General features: G+C 51.7%; 1 protein-coding gene across 2 annotated transcripts in view; it reads right to left on the reverse strand.

The window, feature by feature from the left end:
- FAT2 (FAT atypical cadherin 2) overlaps positions 1-15,540 on the reverse strand; it is a 57,079-nt gene extending 41,539 nt beyond the window's left edge. Inside the window, exons 1-2 of one of the 2 annotated variants that reach the window (XM_030957424.1) lie at positions 15,091-15,540; positions 392-3,677 (exon numbers count right to left, since the gene is read on the reverse strand). In XM_030957424.1, the coding sequence (XP_030813284.1) occupies positions 392-3,656 (3,265 nt within the window). In that variant the 5' untranslated portion in view covers positions 3,657-3,677; positions 15,091-15,540. Of the gene's footprint in view, positions 1-391; positions 3,678-15,090 lie in introns of those variants that run through there. The other variant, XM_030957425.1, reaches the window with a different exon arrangement.
- Positions 15,541-16,114: the final 574 nt, after the last annotated feature.

A 16,114-nucleotide genomic window follows, 5' to 3' on the forward strand; every position in this document is an offset into this window, starting at 1 on the left:
GGAGTGTTTGTGAGGGATTTAAGGAACTCAGACTGCTTAGTCCTTGATGACAGAGCAGTCTCAAGTCTGCTTCCTGCTCTTTGCTGCTCACAAAAACTCTCACAACCCACCTTGTGTGGCTGTGAGATTGTGTGAGGGGCTTGCTGCTGCTGAGGTCAATTTTTGGTACCCAGGTGATAGGGAAGACCTCTTTTGGGGGAGGACAGACATTGATCTGCTGTTATTTTAAAGAGAAAAACACCTGCTTGTTCCTACCCAGATCCAGGCATAAATTAGTAAATCCCTGCACAATCAAGAAAGGCTTGAATGCAAGAACATTGTAAAGAGCCAGGCCAAACACAGCACGTAATTTAAGCCTTCAAGGGACACTATTAAATGAAGAAGTCCTTACCTGTGTCCTTTTCAATGTGGAAGACAGACAGGCCAGTGCCTTCTCGGAGGAAATACTGAACCTCTCCATCTTTGCCCCTGTCGATGTCCTTGGCTGTGACCATCATCACTGACGTGCCCTTTGGGCTGTTCTCCTGCACCCAGCCTTTGAAGACAAAGGAGGCAAAGCGTGGTGGGTTCAAGTTCTCGTTGACATCAATGACGTTCACTTCCAGGTGGCAGAGGGAAGAGCGAGAGAAGGGCTTCCCACTGTCACTGACCTGCACGGTGAGATTGTAAGAGTCCCTCTTCTCATAGTCCAGCTCCTTGTCCAAACGGAGCGCCCCGGTCAGCTTATCCACATGAAATATCATCTCCTCATTGTTGACGAGGCTGTACCTCACCTCCCCCCCAGAGCCAGCATCAGGGTCAAAGGCTTCCATAAACAGGAGAACGGTCCCCAAGGGCAGGTCTTCGGGGACCTTCACACTGTTGAAGGCTGGAAGGCACTGAGGGGTGTTGTCATTTACATCCTCCAGAGTCACAACGAGGTCTGTGACAGAGAACAGCTGGAAGCCTGTTTTGGGCTGGTCCCTAGCTTCTATTTTCAGCACATAGCAAGGCCACAATTCTCTATCTAGAGCACCTGTAACTGTCACTTCTCCAGTGACACTGTTAATGGCAAACTTGTCTGTGGGGGTTAGGAGGGAGTATTTTACTCTCCCATTGTCATCAGTATCAGCATCTTCTGCTTTCAGTTGAGCTATTGTTGTCCCTGCTGCTACATGTTCTGGTATTGCCACCCAATAGGCACCTTGAGTGAATTTAGGAGTATTATCATTGGTATCCAACACATTCACAGCCAATAGTTTCCAAGATGATTTTTGTGGTGTGCCAAGGTCATACACAGTAATGTTGAGAATGTAGAAGCTGGTTTGCTCATGATCTAAAGGAGAAAGGACTTGAAGGAGACCCAGTTCCAGGTCAATTGTAAAGCAGCTGTCATCGTTTCCATCTGAGATCACATAAACCAATTTTCCATTAAAACCAGTGTCAGGATCAATGGCTGAAAGGTCAGCAATAGTTGAGTTGATGGGAACAGTCTCTATGATATCAATGGATCGTGGAAAGCTGTCATCAAACTTAGGAGCATTATGGTTTATAAGGTGCAAGTTCAGAGATGTTTCATCATCCTGCCCATGGCCTTGAGACTGAGACTCGATGGAGTGTATGATGGTTTCTGTCAGTTGCTTCAAGACTCCTGTTTCCTCACACTGCATTTGGACAGGGAGGCCTTGGCTGACCACAGTGATGTTTACAGATGTTGGCAAAGCGTAGTTCTCGCCGTCTGTTGCAGTTATTTTCAAAGAGTAGAAAAGTGGCTGTTCAGAAGGAAGATCTCGCAGAGATATTCTAAGGGATATTACTCCAGAGATGGGATTCAGTTCAAAATGCTGTAAGTCGTTGCCAGACTTGATTTCATATTTGATATGCTGCAGCTCATCGCTGTCGATGGCAGAGACCGTGGCCACAGGGCTCCCAACTGGAAAGTCCCGTGGGATGGTGCCACTGCAGCTTGCCTTCTCAAACACAGGAGCGTTGTCATTGACATTGCTCAGTGTGAGGGAGACGTGCACCTCAGCCTCGCGGCGGAAGGGTGAGCCCCAGTCTGACGCCCACACCCGCAGGTGGTACCATCTCTGCATCAGCTCGTAGTCCATCGACTTGGAGGTGGAAATGACACCAGAATAGGGGTCAATGACAAAGGGAACTGATTTCTGGTTGGCTATGCTGTAGGTGACAAAGCCATTGTCTCCTTTATCTTCATCTGTAGCCCTTACTGTTAAGACACTGGTGCCAGGAGGGACATTTTCATCAAAGGCCCCATGGTAGGAAGACTGAGTAAAACTTGGAGCGTGATTGTTGCAGTCGGTAATGTCAACAATAACAGCGGTGGACGTGTGACTGTTACTGCTTGTAACCTCAAGCTCAAAACTAGACTGCTCATGGAAGTCCATTGTTCTGACTGTAGTTATCAGCCCAGTGTGAGGATTGATCTTAAAGCTTGTGCTGTCAGGAGTAGGTCTCAAAATGTATTTAAGATTTGGGACAACTGGTGTGATCTTCACCATAACAACTTGGCTTCCAGCTGGGGAAAATTCACTGAGCTGGACCCGGTACACTTCTTTCTCAAACCTGGCAGAAACATACTTGGAGGGAGGTATGTGGACAACTCTGACAGGAGAGAACAATGGTGGCTTGCTCTTGTCCTTGGCTTGCACACTGAGGTTGAAACCAAATGGGTAAAGTAACCAGTTTATCTCTTTGTTTGACACAATCATGAACTCAGTGCTCCCAAAGTAGGATCTGATGGCTCTGAAATGTCTTCCCGGATCTCCATCCACAAACTCGACTGAATCAATCCCTGCATCTGAGTCACCACTTTCTACAGAGAGAGTTGCATAGATAAAGTCTTCATCTGAGTCAGGTGATGTCACCTTCACCGAGGAGATAGAGGGGGCTTTCCTGGCAGATGGCTCCACCTGGATGGTGAGACTAGCCAAGTTCCCAAAGCCATTCCCCTCCGTGATCTTTCTCATTCTGTCCACAGCCAAAACCTGCAGGTTATGCCTGCCTCGATGGGTGCTGTTCAGCCTGCCTGTGACCATAACTGCCCCCGTGGTGGGGTGCACAGCGAATAGGCTGGACTTGGTGTTGAGGGCATAGTAGAACTCAGCATTCTGGCCAGCATCAGCATCAGTGGCACTGAGCGTGCTGACCACTGTTTTCAGAGGAGTGTCTTCTCTGATGGACACTTTGTAGGAAGGGGGTGAAAAGAGAGGTTTCAAGTCATTTCTGTCCAGAATATGGATCAAGACTTTGGCCCAGGCTTCGTAGGCAAAGGTGCTCTCTGTGGCCTTGATTATTAACATGTAACTGTCTTTGACCTCACGGTTTAAAAGTGCTGTGTTGCTGCTCCTGGTTCTTATTCTCAAGAAGCAGAAATCCCCGATCACGTGCTCCTCTGTTTTAAACAGACCAGTGTTGTCCCCAGAAGCTATTCTGTACCTGATGTCCCACTCAGGGTCTCTCTTGTAAATGCCCATCTTGACGTAGCTCTCCACGTAGGTCTTGGGGGCTGAATTCTCATAGATGGTGGCATTGTAGAAGAAGTGGGTGAAGTGCAGAGGGGAAGTGTTGCCCTTCTCACAGCTGGCCTTGTGGACCACACAATGCAGCAGGAAAACAGCAACACTCAGGAAGTGACTCCTGATGGAGACTTCCATGGTGCGGTGTCTCCTTAAGCCCTGCAGGTGTCAAAGGAAGAACATTGGTAGTTCTCATTAAGGTCAATGGGTTACAGATAAAAGTGTGCAAGGGCTCAGCCTCACCTCCCTGCTCTGTCTACCCTGACCTTTATTGGTACAATTGCTAGCTCAGCTCTTCTTCGCTCTGTCCCAGTGACAGATCTGTCCTCCCACATCCCCAGGCTGGGTCAGATTTCTTCACTTTCTCTGCTTCAGTTTCTGCCTTTATAGAGGGGGGAAAATGTGCTAAGTCATGCAAAATGCTCTGATCAGGCTGACTTGCTATTCTGTGAACAATCTTGCCCTCCTTTCATTCTGCTTTCTCCTAAGTCAAACAGCATATCTACACTCTCCACCCATAATCCAAACTTCCTCTTGTTTTGTTTCTCCAGCCTCCCTTCTCCATCTTAACCTCTCTCTCCACTGAAGTTTCTGAAAATTATCTTTGATTTATGTGCCCCTCTGTGGTTTTCTTCCCTTTTCTCTCCCTGTGCTACAGGATGTGTTGTCCCTCCCCAGCAATGATGGGGAAGACATGCCATGTTGTAAAAATTCCTTCTGAATGTGCAGCTCCACGATGTGGCCTTTCCAACAGCTTTCTCTCACTTTTCTAGTCAAGCTCTGTCTCAATTACCTCAAAATTCTTCTAATTCACAGGCCTGACCCTCTGCCTCCTCTGAGCTGACTGAAGGAGCAGATTTCCAGCTAGACACTTTGCCCATGTCACCCTCAGCCCTTGAGCAATCTCTCTGGCCGTTGCCTTCTCATGGCAAAGCCCGAGGGTCAGGATTCCTGTGGAGGATCTGCTGTCCATAACCACCTTCCATCAGCTCCCTTCCCCAACAGCTCCCGAGCAGCTGTGGCTCCATGGTTTATCTCTGTGAACAAGGTGTATCAAAGGAGGAACTGGGGAGCACACATGTGATTAACAGGGATGTAACTTTATTAGGGAGCTTTGCAGAGCTTGTTAAAGGATCAAGGCCTGTTCTTTTCAAAAGCTAAGTGCATGCTGCTGTGTGTGCAGTTAGGGGTTGAAACCAGGGATAAGCTAAATATAGGTGCATATATTTCCCCTAGATATCCTAGGAGATCTTTATCTAGAACTGTTTCTTCCTGTTTTAAATTTAAATTATATATCAAGTACCTGCCAGTCATTTGGCACATTCCTAATTTAAACAGGGAAGACTTGTTTTTCCAGACACTTTTTCAAGACTCATCTCTTTAAGAACCAGAACTAGTTCAATTTGTATCTCAAGTTGAATGTTAGGAACAAATTGTTAGATCTCAGCTAACAGTATGTGTCATATTCTCTCAGAGAGGTATCTAATTACAGATAAATACAAAGCTGTAAATTTAATATTTGCTTCAAATAATTTTCTCCTTGGTAAATAGAAGCCAACAATCCAAAAAATATCTCTGTGGTCATTCCTTTTTGAAACAAATTGTCTGAAGCTGAAGTCAAACTAGCAGAAGTTGGAGAGAAATCAACACAATTAAGTTTTGACAGAATTCAGACTCATTTTTTCATGCCATCATTTCACTTCTAGGAAACACAACATAATCCCAAACGTACTTCAAATCAAAGAAAAACTTGGGGGGCAGAGATGGGTGACCCAGAAAGGCATTGTGGCTCCTTCTGAGAAGTCGAAAACCATGTTCTTAAAAGCTCTGCTTGCTGCTTGTTACTTAACAGCCCTTCAGAGCTGTGCAGCATGTAGGGACCTGCCTAGAGCTACTCCCTTGCAGCATTTTCAACTGCTGAACCTGGAGAGGAGACGCTGGCAGGCTGCGCACGCGTGGCTGCGAGCGCTGGGGCCAGGATCCACAGGGCCCAGCGCGCAGCAAGGCAGCAGAATCAACCAGCAACCAAAGCAGAGCTGCTCCACCAACAGCAGACTTAATGAATCCGATGGCTTTGTATCTGGGCTAATTGACTTTTTAATTGAATTGTACTCGAACGGCAATGTGAACTCATCTCTCATAAGACATCAGAGAAGCCACAGAGCAGAGACGTTATGAACTCCACAACCACAAGAAAAGCTGGATCCAGAGCACATGCCTTCCTGGGCACCAGCAATTCAATATGGGAGGATAACCTTCAGCAAGGAGTGGGTTTTCTGGCATTTAACAAGATGCAAGCTTTCGTCTGAATCTCTCTTGGAATGTACTTAACCTCCCTCTTCCCTGTGTTATTTCCTGACATCTAAGAAGGGCTTCACTTAACATTGCTGCTTTTCCCCTCTGTATTAGCAGGGTTTTACTCCTCTGTCCAGATAATTATTTTTCAAAACCTGTTGTGACCTCAGTATTTCTTAGAGCTTTGCTCTCAATTACAAGCTGGACTGAAAGCAATCAATGGCTTCAGCAGTTATTATGAGGGATGGAGAGTGACTACACATCTGGGGCATGAGGCAGAAGCCTCATTTCCTCTGGAAATGAGCTGAAACTTTGAAAGACACAGTCAAAACTTGGGGAGAATTGTCTAGGAGGCATCACCATCAAGTTTTCAAGAATTTCTCTTTGTGTCAGGACCATGCTCAGTTGAGCAGTATCCACACAGTTTGTGTCCCCTGACAGCAACTTCCCACCCTGGGCCTGGAAATCATCCCCTATGACCTGCAGCTGCAGTTTCTCCCTTAGTAGGCTGCACTGGGAAGCAATCATGTCTGAGGGTCTTGTTTCTCTTTCCCCAGCACTGTTTTAGTGCAATTTGAAGTGTAATAGATCCCCCAGGAGATGTCTGTGCTGTCCCTGATCTGTCCTCTGCTTCTGGAATCATTTATGCCACAGTCATAATGCAAAATTATCCAGAAGCGAGACTGGGGCATTTCCAAGGGCCCTGGGGAAACTTAACAGAAAAATGGCGGAGAGTGCTCTGAAGAGAGGGGAAATCTGGTGAATTGGCTCAGCTCCAGGGACAATCCTGTTGGGACTGACCCTGGAAGATGACAGCAATGAACCAGAAGAAATGAGGGGGGTTTCTATGACTTTTGTTCCATGGGTTGAAACCTGTACATAGCATGAAACCAACAAAAAAAATCAATTTACCAGCCCTTATTCCCAAATGCAGGTGGCTACCAGGGAGGAGCAGCACTGCCAAGCTCAGGAGTCCTTGCCACGGATTTCAAAGATCTCCAGATGGAAACTGGGTGAAATCAAACAGATTTTTCATGCAGATGAAGAGAACCATTCCTCCTGTCCTTGTACTGTCAGTAATTAGCGCACGACCCACGGGACCTGTGGCAAGGGCCATACACACCTCAGGGCTGCCAGATCAGCTGCAAGCATTTAACACCTGAACACCCTCACTTGCCTCTGGTCTCTGCACCTCATGGGACCATTTATTTCTACTCCTGAGTGCTCTAATTCTCTTTGGTGGCCCGCTGGAGCTGCTGCACTGGGGAGGCAGCAGCGCTGGAGGAAGCCCTCGGTGGGATGGAGTGAGGAAGGCAGGGCACGCTCCCGACTGAGGGAAATACCAGGGCATCATTATGTGGTGATTCAGCCTCCTTTCCTAATCACCAGGCGAGGATCAGAGAGCCTCGGGGGGCTTCCCCCTCAGCCCTGTGGATGCAAACTCCCCACAAAGGCAGTAAACAGCCGGGGTATCTCTAATCAGAGCCTGAGCGCGCGGCTAAATTTAACATCCAAATTGTGAACCTCTGTCAAAGACATGCCCAAATCTGTTGGGCTTGAAACGAGGGAACAAACACAGCGCTGAGATTCAAAGTGTGTGCGTGGGGAGACCCTGGAGATGGGTGATTTGGGGGGATTGGTGCAGGGAAAGGCTGTTCTGGCCAGCTGGGGTGTGTGGCTGCGGCAGGGCCAGGGGGTCTCTGGGGGCCTTCCCAGGGGTCTCCTGCAAGGTGTGGGCTGCTCTGCTTGTTGGCCATATCGCAGAAAAGTGCTGCAGCCTGCCAGGAAGCAGGTGTGGCCCCAGCCCCACCTTTTGATTCCCTTCAAGGGGAGCATTTGAAAGCAATAAAAACCCAAAACACAAAACAAAGCGAGTGCTGAGCGCACCCAGAGCAGCATTCCCCTCATGAGCTGTGGTGGGGCCTTGGCACAAGGTTTTGAGATCAGAGGCTTAAAGAAAAATCATCATTTTCATTGGAAAATGACAATTCTTCCTTACTACTCTTTTACCAGCATGTATCCCAAGTTTTCCTTCTTCCTCTGATTTTCTTCCCTCACCTCCCTCCATTTTCTCTCCCTTTTTCCTTCAATACAAGAAACAGCCTCTTCCCCATGATAAGGACCAAGCAAAATCACCCCCAAACACATCAGCTTCTTTGTCAGAGGCTGCAAGGACAGGGAAAGACAGGAGATGGGACTGGCTGTTCAAGTAATTAGTTTAACGATGCATTTCAATGGCCATTGTGAGACAGAGAGCAAAGGGAGCAATCCTGTAAGATGGTGCGTACAAGGTTTTGGGAAGCTAATAAGAGATGGGGCACTGTTCTCCTGGCTTGGTGGAGCAGAAGGGGTCCAGCTACAGATGGGCAATGTCCTTACAGCTGCTCCCAAACAGGACCGACCAGAAAGCAATCCCTGGGAATTCAGTGTGGCAAAGTCACAGAGTTAAATGGACACTGCGTTGGCCGTGTCTGTGAAATGTTTTGCTTCCCAAAGCTGAAATATCCTGTGATCACCCTGCAGGGAGGTTCTGCTGCTTGGTTAATGTTTGCCCTCTCCTCTGCCACAGTGATTTTGGTGGGAATTGGATCCTTTTCCATTTGGGGAGCTCCCTGATGGCTGCTCACAGTCACCCCGCGGGGTTTGAATTCTCTGTGGAGATGGGTATCTTTCAAACTGTTTTCCTGGACTTTGCAAAAAAAACCAAACAAAACCATCCCATCCTCGGAGATCCTGCTCCTGCCTTTGGTTGTGCAGTCTCTGCTTGGTCATGCAGTGCACAGGAGAAACACGTCCTGGAGGTACTACACAAAGCCAGAAAACTAATGAACAGAGCCCCTGAAGTTACGATGTTTCCTTCTCCACTGTATCTCGGGGTTTTCCAGCGCCTGTGGATGGTTTTGTAGGGCTGATGCTTGCAGAACTGCCTGCACCAGCCTGCTTGGGGGCTGTGCTGGTGTGGGTGCAGCGTTTTGCTGGACTTGCAGATTCCATGCAGGCACAGTTGGGCTGCTCCTTCCCCATCTCGACTCTCCAATCTCTGAATGGCTTGGACAGAGTTCTGGAAACTGTTTCCAGGTTGCTGGGCAGCCTGGAGCAACGTGGCTGGTCATGTAGAACCCGGAGCACGTGCCCTTCACCTCCAAGGACTGTCCTTGCTCCCAGTGTCCCACAAAATGCTGCCAGGGCAGTGCCAGGCCTGTGCCACAGCCATTCCATGGCTGAGCTCTGTTCCTGGGGGAAAGGGGCTGTGCACTGATGGGGTGGGCTCTGCTGAGAGCTTCTCAGCTGCAGAGCCATGGAAAGCCATGGGTTAATGAGTCTCATGCTGGCATGCAGAGCAGGGACTCTCTCCTTGGCCTGCCCAGCATGGGAGGAGGTCACACACATGTCCCTGAGCACTACAGATGTTCCTTCCATCATCTGCCAGCTGAACCAGGCAGGTGCTTTAACCCAGGGGGTCTGGGTAGCCCAAGGAGCTTGGGCTGGCAGCCTCCATGGGGTTTTGGTGAGCAGAGACTCCCTTGAAGGAGTTTGGGGGAAGCCTGTGAGACACTGAGTGCTGCGGGGCACTCTGGGCCCCAGGCTGGGAGGGGATCTGGCAGAGATAACATTTTTCTCTGTACTGCTGCAGGGCTTGGTGAAAATGCTTCATATTCTGAGGCAGCCCTGCCTTCCCCAAACCTGGTCTGCTGTGACCAGGGGACTGTGGGGGTCCTGCCAGGACCACCCTTCAGGGCTGACAGCGGGAACGGGAGGGATGCTGTCCCTTGTGGTGCAAGACATGGATGAGCAGAGCCAGAGAGATGGCAGGATGGCCTTCCACATGGGAAGGGCAGCTGGGAAGCATTTAGTTACTCTGATGTCCAACTCCTCCTTCCCCCAGGCTCCACAGGTGGGATGCTCAGAGCCAGACTGACTCTAGAGGCACCTTGGCTCCATGACATCTCACTGTAGATTCCTCCAGCCAGCCACTCACCCCGTTCCTCCTGGGACATCTCACCCATTCCCCCATCCTTGGGGCTCTGGCTGTGCCCTGATGCTGCTCCTGCTGCCCTGCTGTGACCCTTCACTGGAGCAAGCAGATGCTGTGTGTCTTTGCCCCCAGCCATCCTCTGTCCCACAGCATCACCAGGTATGTGAAGCCAAAGGACACCCTTCCACCTGCAATGTGCATTTCTGCCTGCTCTGTTTGGAGCCCAGGGAGAGCTGGATTTCGCACTGCTGCCAACACCTAGGCCTGGCCCAGAGATGTCACCTAGCTGAGGTGTCACTGTTGTAAGCTCACCTGTTAGGCACAGGACAACCTGAACATGCCTGAACTCTGCAGAGTTGTGAGGCTCAATGATCTCTCTCTGTCTTGGCATTGTAGCATCATTCTAGAGCAAGAGTTAATTGAGTTAATAGCTCCAGAGCTGTGGAACCCTCAGTGAGGTCTGGGGGTTGAGGGAACCTTGCAGTGCCAGCTGCCTTGCTGCTGGCTCCTGTCCCAGGGCAAGTGTGACAGGAGGGAAGTGAAGAAGGGCTGTGCAAGGGGAACCATCCTTATACATCATTCCTGATCCCTTTCCTCTGCTCTCCCCAGCTATGGGAGCAAGGTGGTAAATCCTGCTTATGATCCAAAAGCTGCCACTGCACAGATAACCAGCAGAGGTGTTGAGGGGTGGACAAGGACAGCAGCTGTGACAGCCAGGAGACGGGGAGAGACAGCACATCCCACTGTGGCTGTCACGGGAATGGGGCACCTGCTGGCTGGGACAAGAAACAGCCCTGGGGGCTGGAGAAGGGGCAGCCAGTGCTGGTAGGAAGGAGTTTTGGTGGGAGCTGCTCACCAGGCAGGGTGTGAGGGGCCCTGGGGTTGGGCACCACAGTGCAGCAGCCCAAGCATGCTGGCACAAGAGCATACCAGGATCTCACATGAGTGTGCCCCAGCTCTGCTGCTGCTGGCACTGTGCACCACTCACCCTGTGATTCAGCTGCCATGGAGGCTTTTAGCACCAAGGACCTCATACCTCAGTCTCTGCAAACTATCTGTGAGAGCCCACAAGGGGTCCTGGGCTCTTCTCTGATTGCTTTCTCCTGCCAAAACTCATACTGAGCCTTTCACATTTTCCTCATGCTTGGGATGCAAGTTATCTTACCCTGATAATCACTCCCCTGTCTGCAGACTGCTGAGGGATTTGGGTGTGTGGGACCACATTGTCAATCCTGCTACCCTTCAGATCCACTGGCCAGCTCCAGCCAAATTTAACCAGATAGGCAAAGACTTGAAAGGAGTTAACTTTGCACAATCTTGTGAAAAGCAGCAGGACAGAGGCGAGAAATCCAAATTAGGACTCCCAGCTGGAAGAAAAAGCTCTAATGTGAGCCCAACCCAATTATTAGACATCAGAGAATCCACACAAGAGGGAATGCCGCAGGCAACCCGGCTTCATGAATTCTGCTGCTCACAAACCAGCTGTTTACTGAGGTGCTGCAAAGCTGGGAGAGCTGAGGTCCCCACGCACAACTCCTGCCTGACCCACGGACACCAACAGGGCTCAGCTCACCCCAGCCTGGGGAGAGCAGCAGCTCTGCCCAGTGTCAAGGGGCTCTGACCCCGCGAGTCCTCACTGCCACCCTAACTCAGCCTGGGTGCTGGTAACGAGGCCGCTGCCCTCATCACCTCCAGTGCCCTTTCTGTGATTCCCCGTGGGGAACACACGTGTTATCCTAAAATCTCTAAGATTCCTTGGGAAGGAGCCCAGGAGCATCTTGTGGTGAAAGCTGCGTGAGGGACCTCGTGCCCCGCCGGGTGCAGGTGAGGAGGGACAGCTCAGCCTCCGTCTGCCCGGCACACAGCCCTGCCCACCGCGCTCCTCCCTCACCTTGTCCTCCTACCCGGCAATTCTCGTTCACCCTGCAGACCTGTCCCCGCACTGATCCCATGTTCTCCTTGCCCTGCCCAGATCCCCGCCGGTCCTTCCCTCCTGCTGCCCGCAGGTGAGCTCGGGGCGCAGCTCTGCTCTGCCTGCAGCCCCTCTCTCTCCGTGTCCATCTGTCCGCCTCCAGCTGCTCCTTCCTGCCCCTTTCCTGCCTTTGGAGGCAGCGTAAGGACACAGAGGACAAAAAATGAATGAGACAATCAGGGCATCAAGGATGGCTGGCCAGCATGCCAACAGCCGTGCCACAAAAATTCCCTGCAGCAGGTATTTATTGAATGCAAGGGTTACCTGCGAGCTGATGGAAACCCTTCAGCTCCCAGAGCTGCCCGCAGCCGCCCACCTCCTGTGCCGTGTCCAAAGCGCTGCACAAGCTGCTGCAAGGCCAGCCCGTGCCCTGGGGAGCTCGGTGTTTCACCGAGAAAAAAGATTAACCCCAGGACGGACGCGTTTGCCCAGGCTGGCCTCACTGCCACAGTGTGTCCTTGTCAGCTCTCCCAGCACAGGTCACTCCCTCCTGCTCCATCCTCTCTGCTTTAAGCGTATTTCTGAGATCTCCTGCCATTGCAGCACCTCTGTGGGGCCAGCAAGGGTGCATGGGCACTGCGTGGAGCACCTGTGACAAGCAGGCTGGGCACAGAGTGTCCCTGTCAACCCGGGCCATATGGAGTGGCTATTCGTGGCACAACCCGCGTCTCCCGGGCTGCCTGAGTCACAGCTTCTGTCCAACGTGCAACCCAGCCACTCAAAAATAGCCACACAATGGAAGAACATCCAAATAGCCCTGCCTGGCTACCTCTCTGTTCTCTCTCCCAAAATGGCCAGTTTTGATTGCTTAGTGGAGGAGCATAAAAAAGAAGGCACAGGTAACCTGCTCCTTCTCCCACTTTTCAGCATCAGTGCAAGTACCTGTCTGATCTTGGGCTATTGCATTTAAAAACCTTCACTGGAGCCATCCATCCCAAATGGATCAAAACCTTGTTTGAAGCCAAACACAACTTTTGGTGTCTGCAATATCCTGCGGCAATTTGTTCCAGAGTTAATTATGCCATCCATACAGACAAGGAAAGTGTTTCCTTTGGTTTGTTTCAATCCTGCTCCTTGTCCATTTCTGAGGTACAAACCTTTCTAGCAGCCCTTGCAGCCTGCCCCTCCCTGGAGCTCCTTCTTCCAAGAATTAAAGAAAGTTTCTTTGCTAATAAAGAATTACCTGCCTCATTGCCAAAGAAAAAGTGTGGTTAGAGGGAAAAAATGCTTGCTCAGCAGATCAGCTTGTTAATAGACAATGCAGCATCCATGTTGCCAACCCAGTTTAAAAAATTTAAAAGGGCACAGGGGAATTTAATCCTCTTATGTTTGTCCATGCTACATGAGGAAGCCCGGTGCTAACAGCTCGAGGTGCAGCTGCACTTTCATGCTCGACACGTGGCACAAAACAAAGCGAGGTGCAGGGAGCAGGGAATGCCATTGCTGCAGCATGCAGGGAGCTGGAACCATCCTGCAGCACTTGCCTTGGAGCAGTTGGCAGGAGAGCAGGATGCAAAATGCACTCGTTCCCAACAGATGTTTGATTCCAGGTGTCATGGTGCCTCCTTTGAACTCTCCCTCCGTACATGAGCCATCCTTGTTTGTTTGCAGGGTTGGGAGCTGCACTGGTTTGGGAACATTAGGGTTTGAAATGCATTCATGGTGCAAGGGAAAGGCTCAGGAGAGGAGTGGATCCTGCTGCGCTCTCCCCTCCACAGGCAGGGCAGCTGGGCTCATTTTGGGAATGTCCCAGAGCACGCTGAGCCTACAGGCAGGCTGGGAGAGGCAGAGACTGAACCCCTGGCTGGGTTAGAGACCTCTCCCTGCCCAGAGCCTCAGGAGCCCCTGAGCACACAGGTGGATGTCCCTGAACCATTCCCGATAAGGTGAGGCGTGCTGCACATCAGGAGATGATAAAAGCACACAATGCCAAGCCCGGAGACTTTGCTGTCCCGAATCCCGAGACAGCCCAGCCCCCCTCAGGAGCCCAGTACAGACTGTTTGCTTTCCATCCCAAAGCTCCTATAACCTGCCAGGTCTCTCTAGCCGACAGCCTGGAGAGCCATGGCAGCTCCCTACACATCCCCTGCCTGCTCTTTGCCCCTCTGAGTGCTGGAATAGGGGGAACAGAGCAATCCATGTGCCCCTGCCGGGATCCAGGGCACCCTGGGCCAGCAGGAGCCCTCTGACCACAGCCCTGCCTGCCCAGCAGAGCCTGCCCAGCTCGTACCACCACACAGCCTGAATTTCCACACCACCTGGGAGCCCTCAGCAGCCACAAAGGCAAAGGAGCAGGAGCTTTCTTTGAGGGTTTCCTCTGAAGCAACCCCAGTCGCGTGACCACTGATCTTTGCCCCTCTGGAGTGCTGTGCTCCACCGAGTCCAACTTCAATTTCCCGGGAGGCTGATTAGCTGATAACTGCAATTTGGAAGGGTTGGCTCCAAGTGCCCAGGCCTCCCTGCCTGTATTTCCACCTCTTTTATCAGGGCTGCACATGTACATAGGAAATAATTCCTGCATGCCCTGAAGTGGGACTGGGCTTGCTCTGTCTGGGATTTCACCCCGTCACAAGGCACTGGCAGTGAAGGAAGGTGCAGACACACAAAGGGTGGCTCTGGCTTCAGCTCCCTGGCTCTGCTGCCCGTCATAGGGCAGGTGAGGAGCTCTTAGCTGGGTGTACAGGGAAGCTGGGCAGGGGGAAACCAGCGCTGTGACTGCACTCGGGGATCCCCAAAGCACAGCCCAGTTCGAGGTGACAGTGGAAGTGGCTTAGTGGGCACACGGGGACAGAGGTTGGAGCTGTACCACCTCACCCTGGTTAGCAGGGTTGTACGTGGCCAAGAGCTGAGCCTACAGCCCGACGCCATCGCTACTCCTGCCACAGCTCATCCATTTACTCCAGCACAAACTTGCTCCCTGCAGAAATCCTGCCCCGTTCAGACACCTGGATTGCTTCTCTGCTCACTCCCTCCACACCTGCCTTGCTCTGCAGCGTCGCTTTTGCCTTTGATACCTGGAGCCCACCTGCTTGCACTGGCTGCAGCCTGCTGAAGCTTCCCAGCTAAGCCAGATGCAAACACGAATGAAACTTTTTCTGCCTCCTTCCATGAGCCCCGTGCTAGGGCTGCCAGAAGTGAGGAAGAGATGAAGAGCTCTGCATCCCAAAGCTCTCCCTGTAGGTGAAGGCTGCTCCCAGCAAAAGTTACTCACATGCAAAAGCAGTTTCTCGATTAAATCTCTGCATCCTCCATGCCTTCCTCCATCCATGCTGCACAGACTGCTCCCTGAGTCATTCCCACTCCCCACACCGGCCAGCAGCGTGCCTTACCTGTTGCAACAGGAGAGGGACCTCTCCTGAAGTTCACTGCTGTCTCTGCGCTCCCTGCGCTGCAAATCCTCTCCGGCAGCAGCAGCAGCAGCACCTCGCTGCCCGCCGGGGCTCCATGGTGCCTGCAGATCAGAGCAGAGGGCTCCGAGAAATCCCTGCAGGAAGGGGTTTTGCCGGCTGGAGCTCCGGCGGCACCGGCCGGGAGCAGCGAGGGTGAAAGTTGCGAGGGGTGGAACTGGCTCGCAGGAGCGCCAGCCCTTCCGTGACGGGCTGCGGGAGGAGGAGGAGGAGGAGGAAGGGCATCGCCCGCTCCCTCCGTGAAGTTGTGAGTGTGTGTGCCTGTATCAGAACTGGGCAAGGACCCAAGCCTTAGAGCCAAATAATTGCAGCGCTTTTTACTGTTAGATTAACCAGCGCTGCCCTGAAATCCAGGGCTTCAACTGCAGGGGGGTGGTGGTGGTGGGCTGGCGGGATATGTCGGGTAAACCCCTCCCAACACACCTGAAAAACTCAAAGATTGTTTTTAGCTATCTGCCAGGTGGGTGTTGTGAGGAGGGATGGGTAGAAGGGGGTGGGGGAAACCTGAATCTGCCCTCGGAGCAGCTGCGTGCGAGAGGCACTTTGAAGGTTGTTGTTGTTGTTTGCGTTGGGGGAGCCCCCAGAAACCTCGGCTGGTGCCAGCGAGCCCCGGGGGGCTCCGTGCTGCACAGCAGAGAGCGGATGAAAAGGGGGTCCTATCCTGAAAAGGCGGGAGGCAGCGAGGAGAGATGGATGGCAGCGTGGGGAGACCCGACAACGTGCAGGAGCTTTGGGGGATTTCTCTTTGTGCAAGTAGAGCATCCTGGCTCTGGGGGAGTTGTTCAGGGCTGGAGCAAGGTGGAACGACACGGACCCTTCTGTAAGGGTCCTTCGGTCCTCTTTGTGCCCTTCTGCCTCCCCTCTTCCTTTTCCACCCCAAACCCCAGTAAATATTAACGTTCCCCCTTTAGACTGAAGTGAGGTTTGAACAGGGTAGTTCTCAATA

This window comes from Camarhynchus parvulus, chromosome 13 (genome assembly GCF_901933205.1).
Source record: "Camarhynchus parvulus chromosome 13, STF_HiC, whole genome shotgun sequence".
Lineage (NCBI taxonomy): Eukaryota > Metazoa > Chordata > Aves > Passeriformes > Thraupidae > Camarhynchus > Camarhynchus parvulus.